This window comes from Acartia tonsa, chromosome 12 (assembly GCF_053477335.1).
Source record: "Acartia tonsa isolate MP-2025a chromosome 12, ASM5347733v1, whole genome shotgun sequence".
Lineage (NCBI taxonomy): Eukaryota > Metazoa > Arthropoda > Copepoda > Calanoida > Acartiidae > Acartia > Acartia tonsa.
Genome location: NC_137271.1, coordinates 6,839,162 through 6,851,701, shown reverse-complemented (window position 1 = coordinate 6,851,701; position 12,540 = coordinate 6,839,162). Strand labels below are relative to the sequence as shown.

Here is a 12,540-nt window from a genome sequence, read left to right as displayed (position 1 = left end):
GCGCGCACATTTTTTCCTTGTTGATTCCCATGTGAAGAGCTACGTGAATAAAAATAATGTATTGGATGGATATACATGCGCTCTAATCCGTGGAAGATCTCAAATAAGCCTTCCTGCTTAGTTTGACATCATAATGTGGTAAGAATTTATCTTAATTCTTAATAATAAGCGTAGTATGGTATATTTTTACGAAGAAATTTAAAACATTAATTTTTCAACAAATAGACCATTTAACTGCTAACTTTTGACATACGAATATTTTCCTTAATTTTATTGATCATTTGAATCTAAAATTATCAATTTCTGATGCTATTTAATATGTTTCGTGCCAATTTAAAGTTTTTTAGAAATTTTATATTTTTAATTAAATTGAAATCACGCAACCTCGATATACAAAAATAATAAACCATTAATGCTATGTAATTAATCTTTATATTTTTGTTTTAGATTCACCGTTTTCATGGTAATAAATACACATTTGTAAACATTCACATGTTGGTCATTCGGAGGGCTTGGAGATTAAGATTTCGTGTACGGCAAGGCATGCGTAACGAAACAGTTGTCATCCTTGTTAAATTTTGTGCGTGGATGGACCAAAATTAAATGATTTTCTCCTTACCGCGAATATCTTAAAAATTAATCACATCTTATCACATGGAACTTAAGGGATAAGATAATGGACGATATATTTAAGTATGTCCCCAATAGAAATTAACAAAATTATCACTTCTGTAGATTAAATTTTTTTTGGAAAAGTTTGAACACTTCTTGTTTGTACCAACAAATCCATATTTGATAAAAGTTTGAGGACAGCGAATGAGTGAACGTATTCAGTTCAGTATTATTGGGTACCAAAATTAAAATTTGATGACCCCTATCACCCCCCCTCCCCCTGCATCTTATTACAAAACAAAGACTTCGACAAGGATAAATATTCAGATATTTTAATTAATTTAATACATCAATCGATATATAATTTATTGCACCAGATTTTTATGTACTCTAATAAAGAAATACTCAGAGCTGCATAAATATCGGTACCCCCAGTCCGACCCTTTTATCCCATTCCCTCCACTACTAGTGGATGAACGAGCTAACCAATAAATGAGGTCCATATTAGCTATTTAAATTGATGACAAATTTTCCCCTGTCAATATATTCACGTATTGTATACCCATCGATACAATACATTGCATTGATTAATAGTTATTTCTTTCATCGTATTATAAACGGCTTTCCGCGGATATAGAATGTACAATTATAAGATTAAAACCAGTTTTTTTAGCCCCGAGGTGCCGAAGGCACGGGCTAAAAAACTGGTTTTAATCTTATGATTGAACATTTTTATATTCGTAGAAAGCTGGATATAATACGATGCTAGACATAGTTTTTTCGTATGGATGAGAACCGGTTCCTATCCACCGGATTCGAATTAATACGGTAATAGTTATTTCTCGTATCGTATTATAAACGGCTTTCCGCGGATATAGAATGTACAATTATAACATTCTAAAAAACTAGTTTTAATCTTATGATTGTACATTTCTATATTCGTAGAAAACTGGATATAATACGATGCTAGACATAGTTTTTTCGTATGGATGAGAACCGGTTCCTATCCACTGGAGTCGAATGAATACGAGAAAAATAATTAGGACAATTTCATTTCATAAGTTGTGCAACAAAAACAAGATGACAACAATCTAAATAATAATTGTTTTTTAACGCATTGTATTATAGACTGCTTTCCGTGGAGAGTAAATTGAAAAATCATAGGATTAACTTCAGTTTAGTGGGCCCTAGATTTTTCAATATAAAACATGCATCACATACAGACAGACAGAGTCAGGGAAAATAAAGCTTAATAGAACACGCTCAACGTATTTTAACAAGGATGACAACATCCATAAAAGCGAAGCTCTGAAACGGTAGGACAAACGGACATTAACACTTGTATAATGTCAGAACTGAATAATCAGAATGCGAATGTATAAGATTCAAAGCAAAATTGAAAGTAAATTTGTTGAAAAACTGCTTGATACAGGATAATGATTATGGACATACTTACATTTTTATTACTTGATTATAGAGTTCCTTCGCTTATAATATTGTACTTTTGATGTCCCAGGAATCAGTATACCAAAAATCAGACCAATCGGATAATTAAGTCACATACAAATTTGTTGTTAAAAATGTAAAAAAATCAACATGTTTAAAATGGACGTACGGACATTCTGGTATTGATCATAGAGTTGCTACGCTTTCTAACTCGTACCTAACTATTATAGGAATCACCATGCAAATTTGAAATCGATAGGACAATTCTAACATGCCTAAAATAACGAAAAAAGCTATTTAAAAAAGTAAAAAAATCAACATGTTTAAAATTTTGGTAATGACTATAGAGTTGCTACACTTTCTAAATCGTACCTAACTACTAAAGGAATCACCATGCAAAATTTGATATCGATATAAATTAACGAAAAAAGCTATCCGTGACGGACGGACGGACGTACGGACGGACCGACCCTAATTATAGAAAAGCTTCGCTTTTAAAAAGATATAAAAATATAAAATTTTCTCAGATTAGAAATAAGAAAGTTACTAATCCAAAGTTTTGTGTTGGTGTGATTGCGGTTAGAGGAGATTTAAATATTCATCTCAAATTTCTATCTTTCTATCTATTTCTTATGTTAAAAAAATCTGTATAATAAAGTAAAAGGATCTCTGTCTGTGTGTGTGTGTGTGTCTGTCTTTACCGTCGGAACTTGCTAACCACCGAACCGATATGGTTTTGGTTACAGTATACAGTGTAGCTTTACTTCCAAGAGAAATCACCACTAGAAAAAAAATAACCCCACCCAAATATTTTTCTTTTTAAAACTAAAATAAACAGGTTGAGTCTAATTCCACTACAAGTGCCTCTAGAGGCATAATCGCAAATGTTAGGTAAAAGACTTCTTGCTGTCGTTTTTAAATCACACTTTATAACTCTAAAAATCAACAGTAAGAGGAAAAAGCTGATTTAGAGCAATTTGCCCAATGATGATGGGAATGAAGACATGAAGTTTCATCCTTCTATCTTGAATAGGAACCAAGAATATCATAACATTTCCTTCTTAACATTTCAGATACCTAGACAACAGACATTTCAAATTATAGAAAATGTTTGATACTATTAATAGAAGTAAGTTTGTAATGCAAAATTTATTGTCAAATACATATAAGAAAAAGTATAATTTTTTGTATCAAAATTTAAGCTATTTCTCAGCCATTATGAAATGAAATCTCTTAGAACTAGAACCATCATCTTCAGCAAAGTCACATTCTTTGCCTTCTGCCCTTGCGGCCCAGCAGTTGACTACAAGTCCGGTAACAGGATTTACAGCCACATAGTCATCACCATCAGTGTTGAAATCAAAGCTAGCAACTCCTTCAACAATAAAAGGTTTGCCACTAAATTCATTGATCCATTGGTGGCTTTCAACTGACAGCTTCCACAGTTGATGAGAATTTCCAGTCACCTCACTAAAGATAAATTTATCTGATTCCGAGTCGTACTGTAAAACTTTACCATCAAGCTTATTTGCACGGCTACCAATCATAAACGGAACCTGAGTGTTGTCAACCTCTTCAGATATATAACAAGTGACAAAATCCTTGAATTCGGGAATTGGGCAATCTTGATTAATATTGACAACTGGTGTTGCTTCAAGACCAGAATACCCATTTCTTATCATCTTTTCCATAGCTAGAGTAAAGGCATCAATCCAAATATTGTTGTCATCAGCAAATTCTTCCATAATCTTGTAAACAGGAGTTGATCCTTCTGGTTCAGCAATCATTTGTTTTCCACACTCAGGTTGCATCCTTCCTTTAGAGGACCCAACTGGTCTAGACCAAATAGTTCCTTTTGCTGCCTCATCACTTGCCATTTCTTCTTTGAAATGCTCCAGGCCAGGACAGCCATGAGGAACTCCATCTGTAACCTGGAAGTCTAAATACAGACCCATTTCACAGTTCAAAGCAATTTCATCTGCACCAGGAATCAATTTGAACTTCTCACAACCCTTGTTTATGTCACCATCCTCTTCGCCATCTAACCTGGGTGAGTCACTTCCTGCAGGAGGATCTGGCCTGCAATATTGACCAGGTCCAGCTTCTTCCACACATTTGTAATCTGCAGCCTTCCAGTTTTCTTGATTATAAAGCGAAGGGCAACAATAGTTTTGATGAATCCAGAACACAGGACCTCCTCTAGTTGTAAATTTTCTTGAGTGGGTCAGCCATCTTGTTTTAGGTTTGTTACCATAGGCATCTGGAACGTGTCTGCATTGCTTGTCATTAATATACCATCTGTCTCTGCCAACTATGTTCTTATAGTAGTCATTATTGATAAGATCAACTGCACCTGATGTCCAGGTGTATGGAAATAGAGATATATCTGCATGTGGCTTTCCAAATGTATGGGCTCCAAATATTGCAGCTGTTTCACGGCCAGAAAAGTCAAAGTTGTCTTTAAAGTACTTGATTGTTTCTTGTCCGTTACCCTCAGCATCAGGGTGATTTTCTCTCTTTATTGATTTGTATGGAAATTCAGGATCATGCTCTGTGCAGTCGGCTCTACCATACTCAAATTTAATAGGGCTAGCTGGACTCACAAAACATTCTTCGGTGCCTGGTTCATGGACACAATGGCTGTTGGGTACATTTGGCTGATCCCAATCCACACAAGCTAAATTATTTGCCTCAATACCCCACTCAACAGCAACAATAGCAGCATAGGCCCAAAGATCAGCTCTGGATTTACCTGAGTCCTTTAGAGATTGTCCTAAGGTAAGGGTTTTGGATGGATAATCTACCTCAGTATACACACGCTCAAGCGCACGAACAACATCACCTAATCCATTGTTGGCACCCACATCAGTGTGTGTTATATTCTTGGCATTTATTTCAGTTTGAAAAGTGATATCTACTCCTTCCCAGTTGATGCAACCATCACAACCACCAGTTCCATCAGTATAGGGCACGCAATCATGAAATGCAAGACGTAGGGCTTTAGGGCCAAAGTTTTTCTTGAAAAGACCATATAACTTTGACTTTATAACCAGGAGCTCCTGTTCTGACCAAGGTCCTCCAGGTGTTCCTGAGGCAAACAAATAAACATGTAATACTCTTCTATCCAAAATTGACATTTACCAAGAACATAATCTATTAATTCACAAATATATATTTAAAATTTGTAAAAGGAAAATGTAACAGAAAAAAAATTCAATTTGATAAAACATGACTTCCAGCATAAACATGATTGGTAACAGAAATACTTGCTGTCATTGATATATTAGTTTTGAGTCTGGACCACACTCCATCATATTAGAGATATTATAATAACAATTTAATTGTCTGTTTTATGTCTAATGTAAGTAAATTTCAATTGACAATGGCCAACAAAATGGTCCTTACCTGGTACATAAGTTGCCTGGGCAATAGTTGCCACAGCAAGCAATGTTGCCAATACTCCCTTCATCTCCTAAAGGAAGATTTTTACTAGATATAGAGCAAAACAATTTCACTTAATATAATAAAATGATTTATCCTGAAGTTTAGGAGAGTGCATGACTGTCCTTTCTAGATTAAGTTTGTAAGAGTTTGTTTTAAAGGCTAGGTTAGGTTATATAGTGTACTGTGTAGTCCCGCAGGGTTAGAGCATTGCAGGTAAGGCCCAATAGGGAATAAGTATAGAGGAGAAACTACCCCCTTTTTAAAATTTATTTTAAAAAAGTTAGGGGGGGAGGGGGGAGTTATCAGTGCTATTACCAAAATTATTTCATATTAGTTAAATTAATACCTACCATTAGCAAAAGTCCGAAATTACAATATTAATTAATTAGAATACACTTGTTTCTGTGACAATGATAATATTATATTCTCGTATTCATTCGAATCCGGTGGATAGGAACCGGTTCTCATCCATACAAGAAAACTATGTCTATCATCGTATTATATCCAGATTTCTACGAATATAGAAATGTACAATCATAAGATTAAAACCAGTTTTTTTAGCCCGTGCCTTCGGCAACTCGGGGCTAAAAAAAAACAATTTTTAATCTTATAATTGTACAATTCTATATCCGCGGAGAGCGGTTTATAATACGATGAAAGAAATAACTATTATTTTGTTTGTCTAATAATAGAAAAATTAGATTGACATATCCAAAATAGCAAAGCTCATTACTTTTTAATTCACATTGATGCATATATCATAATATAAATGTGATAGGATGTATAGCTAGACTAGACATTCTGTTAAACTAGCAGCTACTAGAGGCTCTAGGAGCATTTGGGAGAGATGATTGGGGGAGTCACAACAAGAGAGAAATTGGAGGAAAAAAATTGTAGGGTTTCGGGACTAAATACTTAATGACATAATAGAGAAAAGACCTAACAGTATTTTTCTTTTTCCAGGGTCTATACCTGCAATATGACCAGTATTATGCATTTTACTACCATAGTAAGAAATCACCAATTTTCTATGTAAACAAGGACGACAACATCCATAAAAGCGAAGCTCTAAAATTAGAAGGAAAGACAAACAAACAATAATTATTAAAGAGTGTCAGTCCTAATAAGCAGAACATTAATTTTAAATTAATTAAGTATTTGATTATAGAGTTGCCTCGCATATAATACTTTACCTTGTTGTCCTAAGAATCAGTATTCCAAAAATCAGATCAATAGGATAATCATATCATACCAAAATCGATGTTTTAAATGGACGTACAGACTTTTGGGTAACGAATATAGAGTTGCTATGCTTTCTAATTCGTACCTAACTGTTATAAGAATCAACATGCAAAGTTTTAAATAGATAGGACAATTCTAATATGTATAATTTAACGAAAAGAGATAACATTCACGGAGGCAAGGACAGACCGACCCTAATTATAAAAAGCTTTGCTTTTAAAAATAATTCCATTGTGTTAAGAAGAGTACACAAATTTAGAACTAAACAAAGAATGTACTGCTTTTATGGAAAACAGTTGTAAAAATACAAAAACTTTATTAATATAATACAATTAACAATGTTTAAATAAATAAAGGAATTTTCCTGTAGATTTTTAGTAGCGCAGCTACTCTATAATTTGAAATGTCCGTCTGTCCGTCTGTCTTAGTTTGGGGGAAACGTGATTTTCTCGGCTCCTATGAAAGATAAAAGGCTGAAATTTTTTGACAACATTCCCATTATTAAAAAGCCCAATTAACTATAAAACATCATTGGCGGTCGGACCGCTTTTTAGCAGGTTTTAGGCTATTTTTGTATTTTTCCCATTTTTCTCTATATCTTTGGTGTTTCTGGTCCAATTTCCAAATTTTTTTTCGGTTTTAGATATTAAATAAAATTTCCTGTCATTTCAAGAAAACAACTTTGACGGTCAGACTGCCTTTAAGCAGGTTTTAGGCTATTTTTGTATTTTTCACATTTGTATCCATACCTTCGGTGTTTATGGTCCGATTTCCAAAATTATTTTAGCTATAGATATCAAAATTAAATTTCCTGTCTTTTCAAGAAAACACCAATGGGGTCAGACTGCCTTTTTGCAGGTTTTTGGCTATTTTTATATTTTTTTTCATTTTTCCTCATATCTTTGGTGTTTATGGTCCAATTTCGATATTTTTTTTGTTAAAAATATCGAAATTAAATTTCCTGTTGTTTTGAGCATCCAGTATGTAATTTACTTTGACCGTCAGTCTGTTAGTCATAGTACTGATATATAAGTATTAAAAAATTAAAAACAAATGTTGAAAAGGTTTTGTGATTTTTCCCCAATATACATGTTTTTGACAACTAATCTTTAAATTCTTATACATAATTTTTGTGCTTCTCTACTTATGGATGTTGTCATCCTTGTTTTTTATCATAGATTGTTTTTCTGCCTAATTGTTTTGTGTACCAAGGAAGACAACATCAATAAAAGCAAAGCTTTAAAATCAGATGGAAGGACAAACCCTTGTAGAGTGTCAGAACTTAATAAGCAGAACATGAATTTAAACGTCTAAACAAACTTGTACATAAATATGTTTTAAAATTGCGTAAATACAGGATAAAGGAAAAGGACATACTTTCATTTTTAAAGATTTTATTTTAGAGATGCCACCGATATAATGTTGTACCTTGCAGTCCTCTTAATCATTATTAAAAAATCAAATGAATAGGCTAATTATATCATACAAAAAGTTGCGTCAAAAAAGTTGAAAATCAGCATGTTTAAATGGATGTATGGATAAATGGTAAGGATATTGGGTTGCTATGTTTTCTAAATCATACCTAACTGTTGTTGGAATCATCATGCAAAGTTTGACTCAAACTATTAAGATTAAACTAATATTTGGACAGACACTGTCTTTTATAGAGTTGCTTCGTGTTTTCCCTAAAAGTGCTTAGCGAACACTAATCAACCCTCAGGGCCTCATCTTTAAAAAAGGGGAACGTATTGACCAACACCTGAGGACTATATTAGTAACATCAATTTAAAAAGTCACAATATCCACGTATTCTATATTCATTCCTTGATTGATGTATGTTTATTTATTTTACTTTAAATAAAAGGACAAGTGTTTGTTTCTTTTGTTCATAACATTTGCTTAATAAATATTTGATGCCAATTAATATCAAATTGTTTTATATTGTCCTTTTAAAATAGTAATAGGATGTGTGTCTGTTTATCTATCTGTTTGTCTGTTACTTAAGAGCCAGCTAACCGCTAAACTCAAATGGTTCTCTTTGACAGTGAAGCTTTTATAGGTCCAGAGAAGGTTTATTACTGCTGTACGGGAGTTTACCGCCCCACACACAGAATAAAATGCCCCCCCCCCATATGAAAAACAAGGATGACAACATCCATAAGTAGCGAAGCACAAAATTCGTGAATGGGACTGACCGTCATTGTTGTTTTTTTTCAAACGACGGGAAATTTAATTTTGATATCTTTAACTGAAAAAAAATTGAAAATCGGACTAAAAACACCAAAGATATGGGGGGAAATGTAAAAAATATAAAATAGCCAAAAACCTGCAAAAAGGCAGTCTGACCTTCATACTAGTTCATAGTTGTTTTCTTCAAACGACGGGAAATTTAATTTTGATATCTAAAACTGAAAAATTTTGAAAATCGGACCATAAACACCAATGATATGGAGGAAAATGTAAAAAATATAAAAATAGCCAAAAACCTGCAAAAAGGCAGTCTGACCGTAATTGTTGTTTTCTCCAAACGACGGAAAATTTAATTTTGATATCGAAAACTGAAAAAATTTTGAAAATCGGACCATAAACACCAAAGATATGGGGGAAAATGTGGAAAATTAAAAAAAATAGCCTAAAACCTTTAAGATGGAATTGTTGTCAAAAAATTTCAGCATTCTATCTCTTATAGGAGCTGAGTAAATCCCATTTCCCCCATAGCGTTACGGACTGACGGACAAAGTGAATTATAGAGTAGCTTCGCTACTAAAAATTTAAGTGGATAGTCTACGCTACGCTTTCTATATCATACTTAACTGTTCCGGGAATCATCATGCAAAGTTTGTTATTGAAAGGACAATTCTAACATGCCTTAATTAACGGTAAGAGCAATTACAGACGGACGACTACAATTATAAAAAGCTTCACTTTAAAACATAATAGAAAGGGTTCTCTTAAAAGGGTTGATCTACTTTTTCCCCAAATAAATGAGAAAACAAGGATGACAACATCCATAAGTAGCGAAGCGCAAAATTTCGTGGATGGGAATGACCGTCATGGTTGTTTTCTTCAAACAAAAGGAAATTTAATTTTGATATCTATAACAGAAAAAATTTTGAAAATCGGATCACAAACACCAAAGATATGGGGAAAATGTAAAAAATTTAAAGATAGCCAAAACCCTGCAAAAAGGCAGTCTGACCATTATTGTTGTTTTCTTCAAACGACGGGAAATTTAATTTTGACATCTTTAACTGAAAAAAAAAATAGAAAATTGGACTAAAAACACTAAAGATATGGGGGAAAATGTAAAAAAAATATAAAATAGCCAAAAACCTGCAAAAAGGCAGTCTGACCTTCACAGTTGTTTTCTTCAAACGACGGGAAATTTGATTTTGATATCTTTAACTGAAAAAAATTTGAAAATCGGTTCATAAACACCAAAGATATGGTGGAAAATGTAAAAAATGTAAAAAATAGCTAAAAACCTGCAAAAAGGCAGTCTGACCGTTATTGTTGTTTTCTCCAAACGACGGAAAATTTAATTTTGATATCTTTAACTGAAAAAATTTTGAAAATCTGACCATAAACACCAAAGATATGGGGGAAAATGTGGAAAATCTAAAAATAGCCTAAAACCTGCTAAAAAGCCGTCCGACCGCCACTGATGTGTTATGGTCAATTATGCTCCCTGATGATGGAAATGTTCTCAAAAAATTTCAGCATTCTATCTTTTATAGGAGCTGAGTAAATCCCATTTCCCCCATAGCGTTACGGACTGACGGACGGACGGACGGACGGACATAGTGAATTATAGAGTAGCTTCGCTACTAAAAAACTTACAAAACCTATATGAACCTTTAATTTTTGAGAGAACCTAGTGTAATAATAATTGTAACACTGTATGCTTATAGCTTTTGCTGCGCTACTTTTGCTCATAATTGTCCTTGTAGATAAACATTTAATGGGTTTAGGATTAGACCACTTCAAGAGAAAACCTTTTGATCCGTAATTCAAATAGGGTGATAGATACCCAGTAGTTCGAAAATGTATGCATATGTAATATTGAAAAAAAAACACTCATACTGATTCCATAAGTTCTTTTAAAATTATCCTCTTTTGTATATTTAGGAAAAAGACGTATTATGTGATATTTTAAAAACCCAAATGTAAAGAATATGAACTGTACAAAATCGGATCCCAAATTTGCCTTTCACTCCAAAAATAGGACACTTGTGGTGTGCCATCACATCCGAAAAATGTAATACATTACAAAATTAGCATTACCGCAAATTTTCACTACAGCAAAAAAAAATTTTCCCTTTAGTATAGGATATCGTATAGATATATAATCCAGATAAATAACTGGATCCAGTGTTGAGGACCTTTTTCGTCTGCTAGCAAATAGTTTTCTGCTCTTTTGTAGCAACTTGGCTGAGTTAATATGTCCTACGCTATTGGCTGATGGTCCCAATTGAAAGTCGGCACAGGGTTTACGGGTGGGGACATACAGTTATTTAACCTCTTCCCCCTCTATCCTATTATATAAAGTAGTAAGCGTTTTTTGTCTGTCCTGAAGGATCTCGCTAACCGCTGATCCGATATTGTTCTCCTTTACAGTGAAGCTTCTAATAGGTCCTGGGAAGGTTTTTGGAGAGTGTGTCTTCACCCCACTACCCCCAAAAAATATTTTTTTACCTCTTTTAAAACTAAAATTTAGAATGGGATGAGGTCGACATTTCCCCCTCATACCAGTGCCTCTTGGGGCGTAGCCGATAGTTGTTTTACATATATAAACAATTAGTCATAAAGTAGGGGAAACTCCAGTTTTAATTATCTTCAATTATTCTTTACCACCATAAATATATCACATACTAAATCTAGGGGATGATTTTTATCTCCATTGTCCTATCAGAAATTCCCTGATGCTATATAATCCTCTGAGAAAATTGAGCATTGGTTTTCCTGGGAACCAATTAAACGGTTTACATTATTTAGAATACCTTGGCCCATAATCAGGCACTATCAGGGAGGGAGGGGACAATGGGCTGTTTATTACACTAGTCTCCAAAGCTTTATAATGACGTTTTCTTGTTTGTTTGCTTACAGAAGGGGTAATTTTGTGTATCATCATTAAGGATGCACATCAAAATACCAGTCATTGTCATATCCCTAAAGATCCCTGTGCACTTTTCATAATATGCTCAACTTAAAATATAAATTCATCTAAGTGGCTTGCACAGGGTTTTGCCAGCAGGAGGGTATTAGTCTTGACAACTCCCCTAAACCAAAATGTAGTTGAGTGTGAGGGTGTTATACATATAACAATATGGGGGTTAATGTATTGTCGGGGGTTGGATAAATCCCCCCAATGTGTCCACCCATTACATATATATTCAATAAGCTATAGAAATTGGAAAGAATTTTAATGAATATAATAGATTTGAAATCTGCATAAAATTTTAAGGATTTTTTATAAAATTCGTTTTTTATTTAATTCATTATTTAAAAGCGCAAATCCAATTTAAGTTAATTGATTTTGACCAATAGGATAGGTGGATTGGAAACTACCTGCGCTCTAATTGGTTGAATGATGTACGTCACTTAAGCTTCTCCAATCAGGGCGCAGATAGTTTTCAATCCACCAATCACAGATGTCAAAATTATTTAACTTAATTTGTATTTGCGCTTATAGATAAAGAATTATACAAAAAACGAATTTTATAAAAATTCCTGAAAATTTTATGCAGATTTCAAATCTATTATATTCATTAAAATTCTTTCCAATTTTTATAGCTT

At 33.5% G+C, this 12,540-nt stretch overlaps 1 protein-coding gene across 1 annotated transcript; it reads right to left on the bottom strand.

Moving 5' to 3' along the window:
- Positions 1-3,192: 3,192 nt before the first annotated feature.
- On the bottom strand, positions 3,193-5,549 carry LOC145333518 (uncharacterized). Its single transcript, XM_080178677.1, has 2 exons — positions 5,464-5,549; positions 3,193-5,146 (listed from the first exon to the last, which is right to left on the bottom strand). Exons 1-2 carry the CDS (start codon positions 5,525-5,527, stop codon positions 3,261-3,263), a joined length of 1,950 nt encoding a protein of 649 aa, XP_080034803.1. The 5' UTR covers positions 5,528-5,549; the 3' UTR covers positions 3,193-3,260.
- Between the last annotated feature and the right edge of the window lie 6,991 nt (positions 5,550-12,540).

Bases quoted from the DNA above. Each gene is read 5' to 3' on its own strand.
- LOC145333518 (XM_080178677.1), bottom strand. From the start codon at position 5,527: ATGAAGGGAGTATTGGCAACATTGCTTGCTGTGGCAACTATTGCCCAG. The intron at 5,147-5,463 runs GTAAGGACCATT...TGTTTGCCTCAG, and splicing joins CCAGGCAACTTATGTACCAG to GAACACCTGGAGGACCTTGG.